The following is a 25,566-nucleotide window of genomic DNA, read 5'->3' as shown; positions in this document are numbered from 1 at the left end:
TCAACAGAAAGTTGGCAATTCCCCCTTCAAGACAAAAATGTACTAAAAACAGTCACTTTTGCCTCTTTGAGCTGTAATTTGACCCCCTTAACATGCTTCAAAACTCACCGAACTGAACACACACATCAGGACTGGCAAAAATTGCGATCTAATAAAAAAACCTAACCCCAAATCTCAAAATTGCGCTGTAGCGCAATTTTTGAATAAAACGCAGAAAAAACTGCTCCTCGGAAGAAAAAAATGACAAAACTGCCTGTAACTCCCACTGGGAAGGTCGGAGAGACATGAAACAAAAACCTCTATGTAGGTCTTACTTAGACCTACATTTCATAAGTTGACAACCCCCAGCAAAAATCAACAGGAAGTTGGCAATTCCCCCTTCAAGACAAAAATGTACTAAAAACAGTCACGTTTGCTTCTTTGAGCAGTAATTTGACCCCCTTAACATGCTTCAAAACTCACCGAACTGAACACACACATCAGGACCGGCAAAAATTGCGATCTAATAAAAAAACCTAACCCCAAATCTCAAAATTGCGCTCTAGCGCAATTTTTGAATAAAACACAGAAAAAACTGCTCCTCGGAAGAAGAAGAAATGACAAAACTGCCTGTAACTCCCACTGGGAAAGTCGGAGAGACATGAAACAAAAACCTCTATGTAGGTCTCACTTAGACCTACATTTCATAAATTGACAACCCCCAGTAAAAATCAACAGGAAGTTGGCAATTCCCCCTTCAAGACAAAAATGTACTAAAAACAGTCACATTTGCCTCTTTGAGCTGTAATTTGACCCCCTTAACATGCTTCAAAACTCACCGAACTGAACACACACATCAGGACTGGCAAAAATTGCGATCTAATAAAAAAACCTAACCCCAAATCTCAAAATTGCGCTCTAGCGCAATTTTTGAATAGAACGCAGAAAAAACTGCTCCTCGGAAGAAAAAAATGACAAAACTGCCTGTAACTCCCACTGGGAAGGTCGGAGAGACATGAAACAAAAACCTCTATGTAGGTCTCACTTAAGCCTACATTTCATAAATTGACAACCCCCAGCAAAAATTAACAGAAAGTTGGAAATTCCCCCTTCAAGACAAAAATGTACTAAAAACAGTCACTTTTGCCTCTTTGAGCTGTAATTTGACCCCCTTAACATGCTTCAAAACTCACCGAACTGAACACACACATCAGGACTGGCAAAAATTGCGATCTAATAAAAAAACCTAACCCCAAATCTCAAAATTGCGCTCTAGCGCAATTTTTGAATAAAACGCAGAAAAAACTGCTCCTCGGAAGAAAAAAATGACAAAACTGCCTGTAACTCCCACTGGAAAGGTCGGAGAGACATGAAACAAAAACCTCTATGTAGGTCTCACTTAGACCTACATTTGATAAATTGACAACTTCCAGCAAAAATCAACAGGAAGTTGGCAATTCCCCCTTCAAGACAAAAATGTACTAAAAACAGTCACGTTTGCCTCTTTGAGCTGTAATTTGACCCCCTTAACATGCTTCAAAACTCACCGAACTGAACACACACATCAGGACTGGCAAAAATTGCGATCTAATAAAAAAACCTAACCCCAAATCTCAAAATTGCGCTCTAGCGCAATTTTTGAATAAAACGCAGAAAAAACTGCTCCTCGGAAGAAAAAAATTACAAAACTGCCCGTAACTCCCACTGGAAAGGTCGGAGAGACATGAAACAAAAACCTCTATGTAGGTCTCACTTAGACCTACATTTCATAAATTGACAACCTTCAGCAAAAATCAACAGGAAGTTGGCAATTCCCCCTTCAAGACAAAAATTTACTAAAAACAGTCACTTTTGCCTCTTTGAGCTGTAATTTGACCCCCTTAACATGCTTCAAAACTCACCGAACTGAACACACACATCAGGACTGGCAAAAATTGCGATCTAATAAAAAAAACCTAACCCCAAATCTCAATTTTTGAATAAAACACAGAAAAAACTGCTCCTCGGAAGAAGAAAAATGACAAAACTGCCTGTAACTCCCACTGGGAAGGTCGGAGAGACATGAAACAAAAACCTCTATGTAGGTCTCACTTAGACCTACATTTCATAAATTGACAACCCCCAGAAAAAATCAACAGGAAGTTGGCAATTCCCCCTTCAAGACAAAAATGTACTAAAAACAGTCACGTTTGCCTCTTTGAGCTGTAATTTGACCCCCTTAACATGCTTCAAAACTCACCGAACTGAACGCACACATCAGGACTGGCAAAAATTGCGATCTAATAAAAAAAACCTAACCCCAAATCTCAAAATTGTGCTCTAGCGCAATTTTTGAATAAAACGCAGAAAAAACTGCTCCTCGGAAGAAAAAAATGACAAAACTGCCTGTAACTCCCACCGGGAAGGTCGGAGAGACATGAAACAAAAACCTCTCCGTAGGTCCCTTAGGACTACCACTGGACAAAAGTATTGGGACACCTACACTGGCCAAAAGTATTGGGACACTTAGGACTACAACTTGACAAAAGTATTGGGACACTTAGGACTAAAACTGGACAATAGTATTGGGACACTTAGGACTAGCACCTGCCAAATACGCGGGCCCGACCAATGCTGCTTGCAGCTTTAATTAGGGCCCGCATGGCCCATTGTATAAGGACTCCCACAGGGAGTCCTTATAGAATGGGACATAAGGACCTATTGAATTTCTAAGGTTTTATTATTATTATTATACCGGCCGCCTCTTTGAGCTGCAATTTGACCCACTTAACATGCTTCAAAACTCACCATATTTGACGCACACATCAGGGCTGGCGAAAATTGCCCTTTGATGAAAAAACCAAACCCCAAAAATCAATTTTGCGCTCTAGCGCCCTCTAGGGAAAAAAAAACTAGACTGCCTGTAACTCCCACTAGAAAGGTCGGAGAGACATGAAACAAAAACCTCTATGTAGGTCTGACTTACACCTACCTTTCATAATTGTGTATGCTTGGGCAAAAATCAACAGGAAGTTGGCAATTCCCCCTTCAAGACAAAAATGTACTAAAAACAGTCACTTTTGCCTCTTTGAGCTGTAATTTGACCCTCTAAACATGCTTCAAAACTCACCGAACTGAACACACACATCAGGACCGGCAAAAATTGCGATCTAATAAAAAAACCTAACCCCAAATCTCAAAATTGCGCTCTAGCGCAATTTTTGAATAAAACGCAGAAAAAAATGCTCCTCGGAAGAAGAAAAAAATGACAAAACTGCCTGTAACTCCCACTGGAAAGGTCGGAGAGACATGAAACAAAAACTTCTATGTAGGTCTCACTTAGACCTACATTTCATAAATTGACAACCCCCAGCAACAATCAACAGGAAGTTTGCTATTCCCCCTTCAACACAACAGTTTTGTAAAAAACGGTCACCTTTCTTCAAACATTATCTCCTCTGAGCGCGTTTGTCGTTTCGGCTTCAAACTAACACAGGAGAGAGATTGAACCCTTCTGATTAAAAGTTGGCGAAACAGTTTTGATACCGGCTCCGGTTTTGATTTTATGACCCTTCAAATAACCGCTGCGCTGATGCTGCTGTGCTGCTGTTTTTTTAAAGATGGCTGCTTAAAATCAGGAAGCACCAACGTGCCCACACAATGCAGACAAGGTAGGTACACTAGACAAAAGTATTGGGACACTTCGGACTAAAAGTAGACAAAAGTATTGGGACACTTATGACTACCACTGGACAAAAGTATTGGGACACTTAGGACGAAAACTGGACAAAAGTACTGGGACACTTGGGACTACAACTTGACAAAAGTATTGGGACACTTATGACTACAAATGGACAAAAGTATTGGGTAACTTATGACGAAAACTGGACAAAAGTATTGGGACATTTACACTGGACAAAAGTATTGGGACACTTACACTAAACACTTCGGACTAAAAGTAGACAAAAGTATTGGGACACTTCGGACTACAACTTGACAAAAGTATTGGGACACTTCGGACTAAAACCTGGACAAAATTTTTGGGACACTTAGGACTAATACTGGACAAAAGTATTGGGACACTTAAGACTAAAACTTGACAAAAGTATTGGGCCACTTGGGACTAAAACTTGACAAAAGTAATGGGACACTTGGGACTACAACTTGACAAAAGTTTTGGGACACTTGGGACTAAAGCTTGACGTAAATATTGGGACACTTAGGACTAACACCTGCCAAATACGCGGGCCCGACCAACGCTGCTTGCAGCTTTAATTAATAATTGATCCTTACAACAAAAATGTTCCTAAATATATATATATATTTATTATATTCTATTGTGTTGTCAAGCTTATGAGACGTGATGCAAGTGTAAGTCACTCCGAGCCTCAGTGGAGAAAGTTAGGACACCCCTGCATCAAACAGCCAATAATCAACAGAAGAAGAAGAATCAATAAATCCAAACGTAATATTCACGTATTATCTCCTCACATTCAGGACTTACCTTCACCATCTCGTCCTTCTCGTTATAAAACATCAACCTGGGATTGGTCTCCTCCGAGGAGTCGTATTCCAGGTTGTGACTGTGAGGGGAAACAGGATCAAGGAAAGTAATAACAGTGTTGGAAGGAGACTAAACCACTAGAGGGCGCTGTTTGTTGACTAATGCACATTGGTCATAAGTCTGTTTGTTGACTAATGCACATTGGTCATAAGTCTGTTTGTTGACTAATGCACATTGGTCATAAGTCTGTTTGTTGACTAATGCACATTGGTCATAAGTCTATTTGTTGACTAATGCACATTGGTCATAAATCTGTTTGTTGACTAATGCACATTGGTCATAAGTCTGTTTGTTGACTAATGCACATTGGTCATAAATCTGTTTGTTGACTAATGCACATTGGTCATAAGTCTGTTTGTTGACTAATGCACATTGGTCATAAGTCTGTTTGTTGACTAATGCACATTGGTCATAAGTCTGTTTGTTTACTAAGTACATCACTACTACTAAGTACTATCACCAAGTACACCACTACTACTAAATACTATCACTAAATACACCACTACCACTAAGTACTACCACTACTAAGTACTACTACTAAGTACAACACTACTACTAAGTACTACCACTACCTACACCACTACAACTAAGTACTACCACTAATTACACCACTACTACTAAGTACTACCACTAAATACAACACTACTACTAAGTACTACCACTAAGTGTGCCGTTACAGTTTTGAAGTTATTCTAAATGACATTTTCTGATCAGTGACATCATCCAGTGAGTAACATAAGAACTATAAAAGTATAGTAGTCAGACTAAATACAAATGCATAGAACAATAGTTGGACACAACATTTTGCAGCACAAGTTAGGGGAGATTTGAACAAGGTTATGAGAAACAACACCTTAATAACATAAAAACTATCACAGTTTGACAAAGATATTTTGCAACACGAACAACAAATGGTATTTTAATATTTACCATGATGTCACTTTTTCCACCATGATTTAACTTTTTCCACCATTATGTCACTTTTTCTACCATGATGTCCCTTTTTTCACCATTATGTCACTTTTTCTACCATGATGTCCCTTTTTTCACCATGATGTCACTTTTTTCACCATGATTTAACTTTTTCCACCATTATGTCACTTTTTCTACCATGATGTCCCTTTTTTCACCATTATGTCACTTTTTTCACCATGATTTAACTTTTTCCACCATGATGTCACTTTTTCCACCTTGATGTCACTTTTTCTACCATGATTTAACTTTTTCCACCATTATGTCACTTTTTCTACCATGATGTCCCTTTTTTCACCATTATGTCACTTTTTCTACCATGATGTCCCCTTTTTCACCATGATGTCACTTTTTCTACCATGATGTCCCTTTTTTCACCATGATTTAACTTTTTCCACCATTATGTCACTTTTTGTACCATGATGTCCCTTTTTTCACCATTATGTCACTTTTTCCACCATGATGTCACTTTTTTCACCATGATGTCACTTTTTCCCACCATGATGTCACTTTTTCCACCATTATGTCACTTTTTCTACCATGATGTCCCTTTTTTCACCATTATGTCACTTTTTTCACCATGATTTAACTTTTTCCACCATGATGTCACTTTTTCCACCTTGATGTCACTTTTTTCACCATGATTTAACTTTTTCCACCATTAGGTCACTTTTTCTACCATGATGTCCCTTTTTTCACCATTATGTCACTTTTTCTACCATGATGTCCCTTTTTTCACCATGATTTAACTTTTTCCACCATGATGTCACTTTTTCCACCATGATGTCACTTTTTTCACCATGATTTAACTTTTTCCACCATTATGTCACTTTTTCTACCATGACGTCCCTTTTTTCACCATGATGTCACTTTTTTCACCATGATGTCACTTTTTTCCACCATGATGTCACTTTTTTCACCATGATGTCCCTTTTTTCACCATTATGTCACTTTTTTCACCATGATTTAACTTTTTCCACCATGATGTCACTTTTTCCACCATGATGTCACTTTTTTCACCATGATTTAACTTTTTCCACCATTATGTCACTTTTTCTACCATGACGTCCCTTTTTTCACCATGATGTCACTTTTTTCACCATGATGTCACTTTTTTCCACCATGATGTCACTTTTTTCACCATGATGTCCCTTTTTTCACCATTATGTCACTTTTTTCACCATGATTTAACTTTTTCCACCATGATGTCACTTTTTCCACCATGATGTCACTTTTTTCACCATGATTTAACTTTTTCCACCATTATGTCACTTTTTCTACCATGATGTCCCTTTTTTCACCATTATGTCACTTTTTTCACCACGATTTAACTTTTTCCACCATGATGTCACTTTTTTCACCATGATTTAACTTTTTCCACCATTATGTCACTTTTTCTTCCATGATGTCCCTTTTTTCACCATTATGTCACTTTTTCTACCATGATGTCCCTTTTTTCACCATAATGTCACTTTTTTCACCATGATGTCACTTTTTTCACCATGATGTCACTTTTTTCACCATGGTGTCACTTTTTCCACCATGATGTCACTTTTTTTTCACATTTCTATGTTTCAAATAATGTACTTTCTGCAGCAAAACATGCAATACGTGACTATGGGTGAAATCTGCCTAGCAACAAGTGAAGAAATGATTTCCTGAGCTCATTCGTGCTGGTGAGGAAGGATACTACAGCGCCCAGCGCTCCATCAGGAAGTGATGCAGCTCGGGCATCTTCTTGATGCCTCACCCGACCACGCTGGGGGCCTGCAGACCAGATCAGACCAGACCAGACCAGACCAGATCAGACCAGACCCACAGTCACCTGATGGCACGACATGGAAGCCCAATCCCCAAAATAGACTCACCAAAAGTTTCCCTCTCGCGATGACCGTCTCCTGGTTCACTTCTGACGCCGCCGCCACCGCCGCCACGAGGGCGAGCGCCACTAAGGCCCACATGTCTCCGAGCGGTCTGATCGGCTCCACCTGGAGGACTCCCGCGCAGGACCATAGCGCTCGCTGGTTTTGTGCAGGTCTGATGACGTCACGGCTCACACCTGCGCCCTTATCGTCTTTTCCCACGCCGGGGGGAGCGACACCTGCTCCACGTCACACACGCACCTATAAGTCCACATTTTAAGAGTCCAACAAAAAGTGTTCCAGGACAATTTGCAAACGTTTTTGCCTAATCCCTCATTTGAAGAAAGAATGCGTGATCAATGGCATTTCTTCGACGTGAACACCTGTTAAGGTCGAAAAGGAAAGGGATGATACAGTATTATCTGCCCACGGATGCTACCTGCAGCTAAGCTAACCAGCCCCCACTACTTAATGCTTCAGTCACACGCAGGATTCTCACAGGAATTGAGGCAAAACTTCATCCGGGAGTCCATTTTGTCCATATGTAGTTGTATTTAGTTAAGTTAACGTGTAGTTAATCATGATTCATCGCATTGTCTACAGTTAACTTGTATATAAACATGATTCATTGCATTTTGTTCATAGCTAAATTGTAAATAATCGAGATTAATCGCATTAAACTGTTTCCAGTTTAATTTCAGGTATCTGACGCAAATTCAAATATGCCGGCATCCTTTGGACAACATGTCAATGACCATGCAGTGCTTTGAAGGGAGTGAAGCACAGCATGTACTTGTACGACCCAATGCAAACAACCTTTTCCTACAGCGAGAAAAATGCGACTAACACAAGACGTCAACACAAATAGTCAAACATAACACAACCTGCTTACTGAACACAAGAAATAAGACTTAAAACATTAGTGTCGCATTTGTGTTCAAATACTACGTTTTTAGGAACGCCCCCAATGGTGTTCAACCAATCAGCAGTCGACAACAAACACTCTAAAGTTCCTGGAACCTTTAGAAAGTCCCAACTAGATTTAGATCCATTGTCCCTGTGGAACTATATCTACCCGGTTAGTTTCAGGTGGCAACAAAGGGGGAACCTTATTTACCCGGGTAACAGGGGAAAGTTCCCATAGTTGTTTCGTTTTAACTTCAGTGAACCCAATGCTAATGCTAACATGCTAACACTAAATCTGATGCTTTTATGTTGTTGCCGTTAAACACTGATATTTATTATTTATATATTGTTATTTACAGATAAACACTGACATGTATTATTGATATATTGTTATTTACAGATAAACACTGACATGTATTATTGATATATTGTTATTTACAGATAAACACTGACATGTATTATTGATATATTGTTATTTACAGATAAACACTGACATATATTATCGATATGTTATTTACAGATAAATACTGACATGTATTATTTATATATTGTTATTTACAGATAAACACTGACATTGTTTTATTTATATATTTTTTATTTACGGATAAACACTGACATTTATTAATTATATATAGTTATTTACAGATAAACACTGACATGCATTATTGATATATTGTTATTTACAGAAAAACAATGACATGTATTATTTATATATTGTTATTTACAGAAAACACTGACATTTATTATTTATATGTTGTTATTTAAAAATAAACACTGACATGTATTATTCATATGTTGTTATTTACAGATAAACACAGACATGTATTATTGATATATTGTTATTTACAAATAAACACTGACATGTATTATTTATATATTGTTATTTAAAGATAAAAACTGACATTTATTATTTATATGTTGTTAATTACAAATAAACACTAACATTTATTATGTATATATATTGTTATTTACAAATAAACACTGACATTTATTATTCATATGTTGTTATTTACAGATAAACACTGACATTTATTATTGATATATTTTTATTTGCAGATAAACACTGACATGCATTATTGATATATTGTTATTTACAGATAAACACTGACATGTATTATTCATATGTTGTTATTTACAGATAAACACTGACATGTATTATTGATATATTGTTATTTACAGATCAACACTGACATGTATTATTGATATATTGTTATTTACAGATAAACACTGACATTTATTATTGATATATTGTTATTTACAGATAAACACTGACATGTATTATTGATATATTGTTATTTACAGATAAGCACTGACATTTATTATTGATATGTTATTTACAGATAAATACTGACATGTATTATTTATATATTGTTATTTACAGATAAACACTGACATTGTTTTATTTATATATTTTTTATTTACGGATAAACACTGACATTTATTAATTATATATTGTTATTTACAGATAAACACTGACATTTATTATTGATATATTGTTATTTACAGATAAACACTGACATTAATTATATATAGTTATTTACGGATAAACACTGACATGTATTATTGATATATTGTTATTTACAGATAAACAATGACATTTATTATTTATATATTGTTATTTACAGAAAACACTGACATTTATTATTTATATGTTGTTATTTAAAAATAAACACTGACATTTATTATTCATATGTTGTTATTTACAGATAAACACTGACATGTATTATTGATATATTGTTATTTACAGATAAACACTGACATGTATTATTGATATATTGTTATTTACAGATAAACACTGACATCTATTATTTATGTAATGTTATTTAGAGGTAAACAATGACATTTATTATTCATATATTGTTATTTACAGATAAGCACTGACATTTATTATTTATATGTTGTTAATTACAAATAAACACTAACATTTATTATATATATATATATATATATATATATATATATATATATATAGTTATTTACAAATAAACACTGACATGTATTATTCATATGTTGTTATTTACAGATAAACACTGACATGTATTATTGATATATTTTTATTTACAGATAAACACTGTCATGTATTATTGATGTATTGTTATTTACAGATACACACTGACATGTATTATTGATATATTGCTATTTACAGATAAACACTGACATTTTTTATGTATATATTGTTATTTACAGATAAACACAGACATGTATTATTGATATATTGTTATTTACAGATAAACACTGACATGTATTATTGATATATTGTTATTTACAGATAAACACTGACATGTATTATTGATATATTGTTATTTACAGATCAACATTGACATGTATTATTGATATATTGTTATTTACAGATAAACACTGACATGTATTATTGATATATTGTTATTTACAGATAAACACTGACATGTATTATTGATATATTTTTATTTACAGATAAACACTGTCATGTATTATTGATGTATTGTTATTTACAGATACACACTGACATGTATTATTGATATATTGCTATTTACAGATAAACACTGACATTTTTTATGTATATATTGTTATTTACAGATAAACACAGACATGTATTATTGATATATTGTTATTTACAGATAAACACTGACATGTATTATTGATATATTGTTATTTACAGATAAACACTGACATGTATTATTGATATATTGTTATTTACAGATAAACACTGACATGTATTATTGATATATTGTTATTTACACAAACACTGACGTGTATTATTGATATATTGTTATTTACAGATAAACACTAACATGTATTATTGATATATTGTTATTTACAGATAAACACAGACATGTATTATTGATATATTGTTATTTACAGATAAACACTGACATGTATTATTGATATATTGTTATTTACACAAACACTGACGTGTATTATTGATATATTGTTATTTACAGATAAACACTAACATGTATTATTGATATATTGTTATTTACACATAAACATTGACGTGTATTATTGATATATTGTTATTTACAGATAAACACTGACATCTATTATTGATATATTGTTATTTACACAAACACTGACGTGTATTATTGATATATTGTTATTTACAGATAAACACTGACATGTATTATTGATATATTGTTATTTACAGATACACACTGACATGTATTATTGATATATTGCTATTTACAGATAAACACTGACATGTTTTATGTATATATTGTTATTTACAGATAAACACAGACATGTATTATTGATATATTGTTATTTACAGATAAACACTGACATGTATTATTGATATATTGTTATTTACAGATAAACACTGACATGTATTATTGATATATTGTTATTTACAGATAAACACTGACATGTATTATTGATATATTGTTATTTACACAAACACTGACGTGTATTATTGATATATTGTTATTTACAGATAAACACAGACATGTATTATTGATATATTGTTATTTACAGATAAACACTGACATCTATTATTGATATATTGTTATTTACACAAACACTGACGTGTATTATTGATATATTGTTATTTACAGATAAACACTGACATGTATTATTGATATATTGTTATTTACAGATAAACACTGACATGTATTATTGATATATTGTTATTTACAGATAAACACTGACATTTATTATTTTTGTATTGTTATTTACAGATAAACACTGACATGTATTATTGATATATTGTTATTTACAGATAAACACTGACATTGTTTTCTTTATATATTTTTTATTTACAGATAAACACTGACATTTATTAATTATATGTAGTTATTTACAGATAAACGCTGACATATATTATTGATATATTGTTATTTACAGATAAAAACTGACATTTATTATTCATATGTTGTTATTTACAGATAAACACTGACATGTATTATTGATATATTGTTATTTACATATACACACACTGACATTTATTATTTATATGTTGTTAATTACAAATAAACACTAACATTTATTAATCATATATTGTTATTTACATATACACACTGACATTTATTATTGATATATTGTTATTTACAGATAAACACTGACATGTATTATTGATATATTGTTATTTACAGATAAACACTGACATTTATTATTGATATATTGTTATTTACAGATAAACACTGACATGTATTATTTATATATTGTTATTTACAGATAAACACTGACATTTATTAATTATATGTAGTTATTTACAGATAAACGCTGACATATATTATTGATATATTGTTATTTACAGATAAACACTGACATGTATTATTGATATATTGTTATTTACAGATAAACACTGACATTTATTGATTATATATTGTTATTTACAGATAAACACTGACATGTATTATTGATATATTGTTATTTACACATAAACACTGACGTGTATTATTGATATATTGTTATTTACAGATAAACACAGACATGTATTATTGATATATTGTTATTTCCAGATAAACACTAACATGTATTATTGATATATTGTTATTTACAGATAAACACTAACATGTATTATTGATATATTGTTATTTCCAGATAAACACTAACATGTATTATTGATATATTGTTATTTACACATAAACATTGACGTGTATTATTGATATATTGTTATTTCCAGATGAAATAAACCACCTGACTCATGATTTCTTAATTCACTGAGAGGACGACTGTCTGACTGTTGGACGTTGCGACCAAAAACCAGATTTTTTTAATGTAAAATCGGCTCTAGTTTGTTCTCACATCATATTGTTTTGTTTATTGTTGCTTTGTATTTATTTGACTTCATTTTTACTAAAATAACTTGCATAACGGATGATTAACACAAACATTAATAACATAAAAACTACAACGTTAGACAAAAACAATAAAGCAGCACAATTAGGAGATTTTAACGGGTGGTACTTTTTTTTTCCAGTTACCGTCAAAACTTATTTTTTTTAATCCAACATTCTTCACAAATGTTTTTTTTTGTGAGCATCAAATAAATGGCAGGTCCATCGAGCTAACCAGCAACACCCTGGAGACAATTTAGCTTCTAAAGCTAACTCGCTAATGCTGTCGTATTTTGTGGAAGCGTGAAGGAAATAAATGAGTCCAAACTTATTTCCGAGAGAATGTGCGAGGGGAATGTCAGTGGGGGATGGCGGGGGAGTGTCGGTGGTGGGGGCTGGGAGGGGGGGTGGGCTTTTATAAGGCTCTGCCTCCTGTTTTCACTGCTCCTTCTTCACTGCTCCTTTAACGCTCCTCCGTCATCCTCCTCCTTCATCCTCCGTGAGCGTCAACATGCCCAGCAAGAAGAAGAAGAACCAGCGTCGCTTGAGGAGGGCGGTGAGTCATGTCACAACCTGTCCCAATACTTTTGACCGACACCTTTTTGTACGCACTATTTGTCAACGCACTATTTGCGAATGAAGTACTTTCTTGGGGGTTGTGAATATTTGGGCTGCCTCACCTTTCCATCCGACTCCTGGGGTGACGATTCCATTCACAATCGATTCTCCGAGTCCAACCGATTCTCACAATGTATTATTTTACTAGAATGCTGAAGTTGAAGTGAAATGCTGACACAATGTAGTAAGAATGCAAGAACAGTTTGAATGTTGAAGAGTTTGAATTTCCAGGAAAACCGGAATTTGGTTTGGAACTTGGGAAAGTGTTAGTTTGAATGTCCAGGATGAGTGAAATGTGTTGATGTTGGAATGCTTTGAATAGCTTGAAAAATGTGGGAATTGTGCAACTTGGAAAATGTTCCATTCATTTCAATGGGAACTTCCTGGAAATTTGGGAATAACAGGATTTTTTTTTTTTATTTGATTAAGGGCATGAATGTCCTGAATGAGCTGAATTGGTTGGTGTTGGAATTCTTCAATTCGGTCGAGAAATGTTGTAGTAGTAACATTTTTAAATGAAAAATTGTATTATGGAATTCCTGGAATTGTTCCAGTTCAAAAAACTATTTCGTTCTTTGTCCTGATTAAGAGGAATGTTAATAATAAGTGGGTTGAAAAATGTTGAAGGAGTAGTCGATAGAAAAAAGGGTTTGAAAAAACGGGATTTCTGAGAATTCCTGGAATTTTTTTTTAACTTGGAAAAATGATAGTTCGAATTTCCAGGATGAGTAGAATATGTTGATGTTGGAATGGTTTCAGTCGGTTGGTGTTGGATTTTTTCAAATTGGTCAAGAAATGTGAAAGTAGTAACATTTTTAATTGAGAATTTGGATTAAGGCATTCCAGGAATTTCGGGAAAACCGGGAATTTTGCCAGTTCAAAAAACAATTTTGTTTTTTGTCCTGATTAAGAGGAATGATTTGACGGTTGAAGTGGGTTGAAAAATGTTGAAGGAGTAGTCGATAGAAAAAAGGGTATGAAAAAACGGGATTTCTGAGAATTCCTGGAATTTTTTTTTAACTTGGAAAAATGATAGTTCGAATTTCCAGGATGAGTAGAATATGTTGATGTTGGAATGGTTTGAAACGGTTGGTGTTGGAATTTTTCAAATTGGTCAAGAAATGTGGAAGTAGTAACATTTTTAATTGAGAAATTGGATCAAAGCATTCCAGGAATTTCGGGAAAACCGGGAATTTTTCCAGTTCAAAAAACAACTTTGTTTTTTGTCCTGATTAAGAGGAACGTTTTGACGGTTGAAGTGGGTTGAAAAATGTTGAAGGATTGAAAAACGGGATTTCTGAGAATTCGTGGAATTTTTTTTTTAACTTGGAAAAATGATAGTTTGAATTTCCAGGATGAGTAGATTATATTGATGTTGGAATGGTTTGAATCGATTGGTGTTGGCTTTTTTCAAATTGGTCAAGAAATGTGGAAGTTTGTAACATTTTTAATTGAGAAATTGGATTAAAGCATTCCAGAAATTTTGGGAAAACCGGGAATTTTTCCAGTTCAAAAAACAACTTTGTTTTTTGTCCTGATTAAGAGGAACGTTTTGACGGTTGAAGTGGATTGAAAAATGTTGAAGGAGTAGTTGATTGAAAAAAAGAGTTTGAAAATATGGGATTTCTGAGAATTCCTGGAATTTTTTTTTTAACTTGGAAAAATGATAGTTTGAATTTCCAGGATGAGTGGAATGTGTTGATGTTGGAATGCTTTGAATAGCTTGAAAAATGTGGGAATTGTGCAACTTGGAAAATGTTCCATTCATTTCAATGGGAACTTCCTGGAAATTTGGGAATAACAGGATTTTTTTTTTTGATTTGATTAAGGGCATGAATGTCCTGAATGAGCTGAATTGGTTGGTGTTGGAATTCTTCAATTCGGTCGAGAAATGTTGTAGTAGTAACATTTTTAATTGAAAAATTGTATTATGGAATTCCTGGAATTGTTCCAGTTCAAAAAACTATTTCGTTCTTTGTCCTGATTAAGAGGAATGTTTTGACGGTTGAAGTGGGTCGAAAAATGTTGAAGGAGTAGTCGATAGAAAAAAGGGTTTGAAAAAACGGGATTTCTGAGAATTCCTGGAATTTTTTTTAATTGGAAAAATGATAGTATGTATTTCCAGGATGAGTAGAATATGTTGATGTTGGAATGGTTTGAATCGGTTGGTGTTGGAATTTTTCAAATTGGTCAAGAAATGTGGAAGTAGTAACATTTTTAATTGAGAAATTGGATCAAAGCATTCCAGGAATTTCGGGAAAACCGGGAATTTTTCCAGTTCAAAAAACAATTTAGTTTTTTGTCCTGATTAAGAGGAATGTTTTGACGGTTGAAGTGGGTTGAAAAATGTTGAAGGAGTAGTCGATAGAAAAAAGGGTTTGAAAAAACGGGATTTCTGAGAATTCCTGTAATTCTTTTTTAATTGGAAAAATGATAGTTTGAATTTCCAGGATGAGTAGAATATGTTGATGTTGGAATAGTTTCAGTCGGTTGGTGTTGGATTTTTTTTTAAATTGGTCAAGAAATGTGGAAGTAGTAACATTTTTAATTGAGAATTTGGATTAAGACATTCCAGGAATTTTGGGAAAACCGGGAATTTTTCCAGTTCAAAAAATAACTTTGTTTTTTGTCCTGATTAAGAGGAATATTTTGACGGTTGAAGTGGGTTGAAAAATGTTGAAGGATTGAAAAGTAAGGGTTTGAAAAACGGGATTTCTGAGAATTCCTGGAAAAAAATTTTTAACTTGGAAAAATGATGGTTTGAATTTCCAGGATGAGTAGAATATGTTGAAGTTGGAATGGTTTCAGTCGGTTGGTGTTGGATTTTTTTCAAATTGGTCAAGAAATGTGGAAGTAACATTTTTAATTGAGAAATTGGATTAAAGCATTCCAGGAATTTCGGGAAAACCGGGAATTTTTCCAGTTCAAAAAACAACTTTGTTTTTTGTCCTGATTAAGAGGAATGTTTTGACGGTTGAAGTGGGTTGAAAAATGTTGAAGGATTGAAAAGAAGGGTTTGAAAAACGGGATTTCTGAGAATTCGTGGAATTTTTTTTTACTTAGAAAAATGATAGTTTGAATTTCCAGGATGAGTGGAATGTGTTGGTGTTGGAATGCTTTGAATAGCTTGAAAAACGTGGGAATTGTGCAACTTGGAAAATGTTCCATTAATTTCAATGGGAACTTCCTGGAAATTTGGGAATAAGAGGATTTTTTTTTTTTAATTTGATTAAGAGCATGAATGTCCTGAATGAGCTGAATTGGTTGGTGTTGGAATTTTTCAAATCGGTCAAGAAATGTTGAAGTAGTAAATAGTAATAGGGAATTTCGGGAAAATTTGGAAAAAATTTTAACTTGGAAAACGGGTAGTTTGAATTTCCAGAATAGTGGAATGTGTCAAAGGTGGAATGGTTTGAATGGGTTGAAGAATGTGGGGAATTGTGGAAGTTTGAAAAATGGCCAATTCATTTTGAATGGGGAAAATGCAAAAAAATTAAATAAAAAAGGAATTATGGGAAATCCGGGATTTTTTTTTTTAGAATTTTTTAAGTAAACACAGAATTCCTGAAGAGGCTGAATATTTAGAAGTTGGAACAGTTGAATCAGATGAAAAATGTGGAAGTTGTGGAACTTTGAAGAAATGTTGTAGTAGTAACATTTTTAATTGAAAAATTGTATTATGGAATTCCTGGAATTGTTCCAGTTCAAAAAACTATTTCGTTCTTTGTCCTGATTAAGAGGAATGTTTTGACGGTTGAAGTGGGTCGAAAAATGTTGAAGGAGTAGTCGATAGAAAAAAGGGTTTGAAAAAACGGGATTTCTGAGAATTCCTGGAATTTTTTTTTAATTGGAAAAATGATAGTTTGAATTTCCAGGATGAGTAGAATATGTTGATGTTGGAATTTTTCAAATTGGTCAAGTAATGTGGAAGTAGTAACATTTTTAATTGAGAAATTGGATTAAAGCATTCCAGGAATTTCGGGAAAACCGGGAATTTTTCCAGTTCAAAAAACAATTTTGTTTTTTGTCCTGATTAAGAGGAATGTTTTGACGGTTGAAGTGGGTCGATAAATGTTGAAGGAGTAGTCGATAGAAAAAAGGGTTTGAAAAAACGGGATTTCTGAGAATTCCAGGAATTTTTTTTTAACTTGGAAAAATGATAGTTCGAATTTCCAGGATGAGTAGAATATGTTGATGTTGGAATGGTTTCAGTCGGTTGGTGTTGGATTTTTTCAAATTGGTCAAGAAATGTGAAAGTAGTAACATTTTTAATTGAGAATTTGGATTAAGGCATTCCAGGAATTTCGGGAAAACCGGGAATTTTTCCAGTTCAAAAAATAACTTTGTTTTTTGTCCTGATTAAGAGGAATATTTTGACGGTTTAAGTGGGTTGAAAAATGTTGAAGGAGTAGTCGATAGAAAAAAAGGGTATGAAAAAACGGGATTTCTGAGAATTCCTGGAATTTTTTTTTAACTTGGAAAAATGATAGTTCGAATTTCCAGGATGAGTAGAATATGTTGATGTTGGAATGGTTTGAAACGGTTGGTGTTGGAATTTTTCAATTTGGTCAAGAAATGTGGAAGTAGTAACATTTTTAATTGAGAAATTGGATCAAAGCATTCCAGGAATTTTGGGAAAACCGGGAATTTTTCCAGTTCAAAAAACAATTTAGTTTTTTGTCCTGATTAAGAGGAATGTTTTGACGGTTGAAGTGGGTTGAAAAATGTTGAAGGATTGAAAAACGGGATTTCTGAGAATTCGTGGAATTTTTTTTTTAACTTGGAAAAATGATAGTTTGAATTTCCAGGATGAGTAGAATATGTTGATGTTGGAATGGTTTGAATCGATTGGTGTTGGCTTTTTTCAAATTGGTCAAGAAATGTGGAAGTTTGTAACATTTTTAATTGAGAAATTGGATTAAAGCATTCCAGAAATTTTGGGAAAACCGGGAATTTTTCCAGTTCAAAAAACAACTTTGTTTTTTGTCCTGATTAAGAGGAACGTTTTGACGGTTGAAGTGGATTGAAAAATGTTGAAGGAGTAGTTGATTGAAAAAAAGAGTTTGAAAATATGGGATTTCTGAGAATTCCTGGAATTTTTTTTTTAACTTGGAAAAATGATAGTTTGAATTTCCAGGATGAGTGGAATGTGTTGATGTTGGAATGGTTTGAATAGCTTGAAAAATGTGGGAATTGTGCAACTTGGAAAATGTTCCATTCATTTCAATGGGAACTTCCTGGAAATTTGGGAATAACAGGATTTTTTTTTTTTTTTTGATTAAGAGCATGAATGTCCTGAATGAGCTGAATTGGTTGGTGTTGGAATTCTTCAATTCGGTCGAGAAATGTTGTAGTAGTAACATTTTTAATTGAAAAATTGCATTATGGAATTCCTGGAATTGTTCCAGTTCAAAAAACTATTTCGTTCTTTGTCCTGATTAGAGGAATGTTTTGATGGTTGAAGTGGGTCGAAAAATGTCGATAGAAAAAAGGGTTTGAAAAAACGGGATTTCTGAGAATTCCTGGAATTTTTTTTTAACTTGGAAAAATGATAGTTCGAATTTCCAGGATGAGTAGAATATGTTGATGTTGGAATGGTTTGAATCGGTTGGTGTTGGAATTTTTCAAATTGGTCAAGAAATGTGGAAGTACTAACATTTTTAATTGAAAATTTGGATTAAGGCATTCCAGGAATTTCGGGAAAACCGGGAATTTTTCCAGTTCAAAAAACAATTTAGTTTTTTGTCCTGATTAAGAGGAATGTTTTGACGGTTGAAGTGGGTTGAAAAATGTTGAAGGAGTAGTCGATAGAAAAAAAGGGTTTGAAAAAACGGGATTTCTGAGAATTCCTGGAATTCTTTTTTAATTGGAAAAATGATAGTTTGAATTTCCAGGATGAGTAGAATATGTTGTTGTTGGAATGGTTTCATTCGGTTGGTGTTGGATTTTTTCAAATTTGTCAAGAAATGTGGAAGTACTAACATTTTTAATTGAAAATTTGGATTAAGGCATTCCAGGAATTTCGGGAAAACCGGGAATTTTTCCAGTTCAAAAAATAACTTTGTTTTTTGTCCTGATTAAGAGGAATATTTTGACGGTTGAAGTGGGTTGAAAAATGTTGAAGGATTGAAAAGTAAGGGTTTGAAAAATGGGATTTCTGAGAATTCGTGGAATTTTTTTTTTAACTTGGAAAAATGATAGTTTGAATTTCCAGGATGAGTAGATTATATTGATGTTGGAATGGTTTGAATCGGTTGGTGTTGGCTTTTTTCAAATTGGTCAAGAAATGTGGAAGTTTGTAACATTTTTAATTGAGAATTTGGATTAAGACATTCCAGGAATTTCGGGAAAACCGGGAATTTTTCCAGTTAAAAAAAAAACTTTGTTTTTTGTCCTGATTAAGAGGAATGTTTTGACGGTTGAAGTGGGTTGAAAAATGTTGAAGGATTGAAAAGTAAAGGTTTGAAAAACGGGATTTCTGAGAATTCGTGGAATTTTTTTTTTAACTTGGAAAAATTATAGTTTGAATTTCCAGGATGAGTAGAATATGTTGATGTTGGAATGGTTTCAGTCGGTTGGTGTTGGATTTTTTTTTAAATTGGTCAAGAAATGTGGAAGTAGTAACATTTTTAATTGAGAATTTGGATTAAGACATTCCAGGAATTTCGGGAAAACCGGGAATTTTTCCAGTTCAAAAAACAACTTTGTTTTTTTGTCCTGATTAAGAGGAATGTTTTGACGGTTGAAGTGGGTTGAAAAATGTTGAAGGATTGAAAAGTAAGGGTTTGAAAAACGGGATTTCTGAGAATTCGTGGAATTTTTTTTTTTAACTTGGAAAAATGATAGTTTGAATTTCCAGGATGAGTAGAATGTGTTGATGTTGGAATGGTTTCAGTCGGTTGGTGTTGGATTTTTTCAAATTGGTCAAGAAATGTGGAAGTTTGTAACATTTTTAATTGAGAAATTGGATTAAAGCATTCCAGAAATTTTGGGAAAACCGGGAATTTTTCCAGTTCAAAAACAACTTTGTTTTTTGTCCTGATTAAGAGGAACATTTTGACGGTTGAAGTGGGTTGAAAAATGTTGAAGGAGTAGTCGATAGAAAAAAGGGTTTGAAAAAACGGGATTTCTGAGAATTCCTGGAATTTTTTTTTAACTTGGAAAAATGATAATTTGAATTTCCAGGATGAGTAGATTATGTTGATGTTGGAATGGTTTGAATCGGTTGGTGTTGGATTTTTTTCAAATTGGTCAAGAAATGTGGAAGTTTGTAACATTTTTAATTGAGAAATTGGATTAAAGCATTCCAGAAATTTTGGGAAAACCGGGAATTTTTCCAGTTCAAAAAACAACTTTGTTTTTTGTCCTGATTAAGAGGAATATTTTGACGGTTGAAGTGGGTTGAAAAATGTTGAAGGAGTAGTCGATAGAAAAAAGGGTTTGAAAAAAATGGATTTCTGAGAATTCCTGGAATTTTTTTTTAACTTGGAAAAATGATGGTTCGAATTTCCAGGATAAGTAGAATATGTTGATGTTGGAATGGTTTCAGTCGGTTGGTGTTGGATTTTTTCAAATTGGTCAAGAAATGTGGAAGTAGTAACATTTTTAATTGAGAAATTGTATCAAAGCATTCCAGGAATTTCTGGAAAACCGGGAATTTTGCCAGTTCAAAAAACAATTTTGTTTTTTGTCCTGATTAAGAGGAATGATTTGACGGTTGAAGTGGGTTGAAAAATATTGAAGGAGTAGTCGATAGAAAAAAGGGTTTGAAAAAAAGGGATTTCTGAGAATTCCTGGAATTTTTTTTTAATTGGAAAAATGATAGTTTGAATTTCCAGGATGAGTAGAATATGTTGATGTTGGAATTTTTCAAATTGGTCAAGTAATGTGGAAGTAGTAACATTTTTAATTGAGAAATTGGATTAAAGCATTCCAGGAATTTCGGGAAAACCGGGAATTTTTCCAGTTCAAAAAACAATTTTGTTTTTTGTCCTGATTAAGAGGAATGTTTTGACGGTTGAAGTGGGTCAAAAAATGTTGAAGGAGTAGTCGATAGAAAAAAGGGTTTGAAAAAACGGGATTTCTGAGAATTCCTGGAATTTTTTTTTAATTGGAAAAATGATAGTTTGAATTTCCAGGATGAGTAGAATATGTTGATGTTGGAATGGTTTGAATTGGTTGGTGTTGGATTTTTTCAAATTGGTCAAGAAATGTGGAAGTAGTAACATTTTTAATTGAGAAATTGGATTAAAGCATTCCAGGAATTTTGGGAAAACCGGAATTTTTCCAGTTCAAAAAACAATTTTGTTTTTTGTCCTGATTAAGAGGAATGTTTTGACGGTTGAAGTGGGTTGAAAAATGTTGAAGGAGTAGTCGATAGAAAAAAGGGTTTGAAAAAACGGGATTTCTGAGAATTCCTGGAATTTTTTTTTTTAATTGGAAAAATAATAGTTTGAATTTCCAGGATAAGTAGAATATGTTGATGTTGGAATGGTTTCAGTCGGTTGGTGTTGGATTTTTTCAAATTGGTCAAGAAATGTGGAAGTAGTAACATTTTTAATTGAGAATTTGGATTAAGGCATTCCAGGAATTTCGGGAAAACCGGGAATTTTTCCAGTTCAAAAAACAATTTTGTTTTTTGTCCTGATTAAGAGGAATGTTTTGACGGTTGAAGTGGGTCGAAAAATGTTGAAGGATTGAAAAGAAGGGTTTGAAAAACGGGATTTCTGAGAATTCGTGGAATTTTTTTTTTAACTTGGAAAAATGATAGTTTGAATTTCCAGGATGAGTAGAATATGTTGATGTTGGAATGGTTTCAGTCGGTTGATGTTGGATTTTTTCAAATTGGTCAAGAAATGTGGAAGTTTGTAACATTTTTAATTGAGAATTTGGATTAAGACATTCCAGGAATTTCGGGAAAACCGGGAATTTTTCCAGTTCAAAAAACAACTTTGTTTTTTGTCCTGATTAAGAGGAATATTTTGACTGTTGAAGTGGGTTGAAAAATGTTGAAGGATTGAAAAGAAGGGTTTGAAAAAATGGGATTTCTGAGAATTCGTGGAATTTTTTTTTAACTTGGAAAAATGATAGTTTGAATTTCCAGGATGAGTGGAATGTGTTGATGTTGGAATGCTTTGAATAGCTTGAAAAATGTGGGAATTGTGCAACTTGGAAAATGTTCCATTCATTTCAATGGGAACTTCCTGGAAATTTGGGAATAACAGGATTTTTTATTTTTTTTTATTAAGAGCATGAATGTCCTGAATGAGCTGAATTGGTTGGTGTTGGAATTTTTCAAATCGGTCAAGAAATGTTGAAGTAGTAAATAGTAATAGGGAATTTCGGGAAAATTTGGAATTTTTTTGAACTTGGAAAACGGGTAGTTTGAATTTCCAGAATAGTGGAATGTGTCAAAGGTGGAATGGTTTGAATGGGTTGAAGAATGTGGGGAATTGTGGAAGTTTGAAAAATGGCCAATTCATTTTGAATGGGGAAAATGCAAAAAAATTAAATAAAAAAGGAATTATGGGAAATCCGGGAATTTTTTTTTTAGAATTATTGAAGTAAACACAGAATTCCTGAAGAGGCTGAATATTTAGAAGTTGGAACAGTTGAATCAGATGAAAAATGTGGAAGTTGTGGAACTTTGAAGAAATGTTGTAGTAGTAACATTTTTAATTGAAAAATTGTATTATGGAATTCCTGGAATTGTTCCAGTTCAAAAAACTATTTCGTTCTTTGTCCTGATTAAGAGGAATGTTTTGACGGTTGAAGTGGGTCGAAAAATGTTGAAGGAGTAGTCGATAGAAAAAAGGGTTTGAAAAAACGGGATTTCTGAGAATTCCTGGAATTTTTTTTTAATTGGAAAAATGATAGTTTGAATTTCCAGGATGAGTAGAATATGTTGATGTTGGAATTTTTCAAATTGGTCAAGTAATGTGGAAGTAGTAACATTTTTAATTGAGAAATTGGATTAAAGCATTCCAGGAATTTCGGGAAAACCGGGAATTTTTCCAGTTCAAAAAACAATTTTGTTTTTTGTCCTGATTAAGAGGAATGTTTTGACGGTTGAAGTGGGTCGAAAAATGTTGAAGGAGTAGTCGATAGAAAAAAGGGTTTGTAAAAAACGGGATTTCTGAGAATTCTTGGAAAAAAATTTTAACTTGGAAAAATGATGGTTCGAATTTCCAGGATAAGTAGAATATGTTGATGTTGGAATGGTTTCAGTCGGTTGGTGTTGGATTTTTTCAAATTGGTCAAGAAATGTGGAAGTAGTAACATTTTTAATTGAGAATTTGGATTAAGACATTCCAGGAATTTCGGGAAAACCGGGAATTTTTCCAGTTCAAAAAACAACTTTGTTTTTTGTCCTGATTAAGAGGAACGTTTTGACTGTTGAAGTGGGTTGAAAAATGTTGAAGGAGTAGTCGATAGAAAAAAGGGTTTGAAAAAAACGGGATTTCTGAGAATTCCTGGAAAAAAATTTTAACTTGGAAAAATGATAGTTTGAATTTCCAGGATGAGTAGAATATGTTGATGTTGGAATGGTTTTAGTCGGTTGGTGTTGGATTTCTTCAAATTGGTCAAGAAATGTGGAAGTTTGTAACATTTTTAATTGAAAAATTGGATTAAAGCATTCCAGAAATTTTGGGAAAACCGGGAATTTTTCCAGTTCAAAAAACAATTTTGTTTTTTGTCCTGATTAAGAGGAATGTTTTGACGGTTGAAGTGGGTTGAAAAATGTTGAAGGAGTAGTCGATAGAAAAAAGGGTTTGAAAAAACGGGATTTCTGAGAATTCCTGGAATTTTTTTTTAACTTGGAAAAATGATAATTTGAATTTCCAGGATGAGTAGATTATGTTGATGTTGGAATGGTTTGAATCGGTTGGTGTTGGATTTTTTTCAAATTGGTCAAGAAATGTGGAAGTTTGTAACATTTTTAATTGAGAAATTGGATTAAAGCATTCCAGGAATTTCGGGAAAACCGGGAATTTTTCCAGTTCAAAAAACAACTTTGTTTTTTGTCCTGATTAAGAGGAACGTTTTGACGGTTGAAGTGGGTTGAAAAATGTTGAAGGATTGAAAAGAAGCGTTTGAAAAAATGGGATTTCTGAGAATTCGTGGAATTTTTTTTTTTACTTGGAAAAATGATAGTTTGAATTTCCAGGATGAGTGTGTGCAAGTTGGAAAATTTCCAATTCATTTCAATGGGAACTTCCTGGAAATTTGGGAATAACAGGATTTTATTTTTTTTAATGATTAAGAGCATGAAAAAAATGGTTCAAAAATGGTTAGAAAAAATGGTTTGAAAAAACGGGAATTCTGTGAATTCCTGGAATTTTTAGGAACTTGTAAAAATGATAGTTTGAATATCCAGGATGAGTGAAATGTGTTGAAAGTGGAATGGTTTGACTTTGTTGCAAAATGTGTAAACGGTGGAAGTTTGAAGAATGTAACATTCATTTCAATGGGAATTTCATGGAAATTTGGGAATTTTGTGAAATGCAGGAATTTTTGGGAAAATGTCAAAAAAAACCTTGAATGTTCTGCATGAGTTGAAATGGTTGGTGTTGGAATTTTTCAAATGGGTCAAGAAATGTTGAAGTAGTAAAAAAGCTAATGTTAGCATGCAGTCAGTTAGCATGTGACACATATGACTGTAAGGTGGAGGCTATGCTAGCATGCTAATGCTAACATACTAGCATTAGCATGCTAGCCGCTAACAAGTGTCAAATAGGAAGTTATATGACTCAAATGGTGAATCAATTCAGAGTCTGGACTCACAATTCGGATGTGAATCGATTCTTTTGTGTGCCCCTAGTATTTGTGTCTATACTGTATTTGTGTACGTACAGTAGCAATATATACTGTATTTGTGCATGTACAGTAGCAATATATACTGTATTTGTGTACGTACAGTAGCAATATTTAC

The 25,566-nt window shown here is 33.4% G+C and overlaps 2 protein-coding genes across 3 annotated transcripts in view; one reads left to right on the top strand and one right to left on the bottom strand.

Annotated features, from left to right (window-relative positions):
- Positions 1–25,566, bottom strand: part of selenoe (selenoprotein e) — a 52,400-nt gene that overhangs the window by 10,065 nt on the left and 16,769 nt on the right. The window contains exons 2-4 of the mRNA XM_061931777.1: positions 7,363–7,617; positions 7,185–7,261; positions 4,463–4,541 (exon numbers count right to left, since the gene is read on the bottom strand). Of these exons, the coding sequence (XP_061787761.1) occupies positions 4,463–4,541; positions 7,185–7,261; positions 7,363–7,455 (249 nt within the window). The 5' untranslated portion in view covers positions 7,456–7,617. The remainder of the gene's footprint in view (positions 1–4,462; positions 4,542–7,184; positions 7,262–7,362; positions 7,618–25,566) is intronic.
- The window catches only part of LOC133577749 (uncharacterized), a 62,985-nt gene continuing 50,881 nt past the window's right edge, over positions 13,463–25,566 (top strand). For both annotated transcript variants that reach the window (XM_061931766.1, XM_061931749.1), the window contains exon 1: positions 13,463–13,572. In XM_061931766.1, coding sequence (XP_061787750.1) covers positions 13,528–13,572 — 45 coding nt within the window. In that variant the 5' untranslated portion in view covers positions 13,463–13,527. The remainder of the gene's footprint in view (positions 13,573–25,566) is intronic.

This window comes from Nerophis lumbriciformis, linkage group LG03, assembly GCF_033978685.3.
Source record: "Nerophis lumbriciformis linkage group LG03, RoL_Nlum_v2.1, whole genome shotgun sequence".
Classification (NCBI taxonomy): Eukaryota; Metazoa; Chordata; class Actinopteri; order Syngnathiformes; family Syngnathidae; genus Nerophis; species Nerophis lumbriciformis.
Note: the sequence above shows the minus strand (reverse complement) of the source record. Positions and strands in the feature narration are given on the sequence as shown.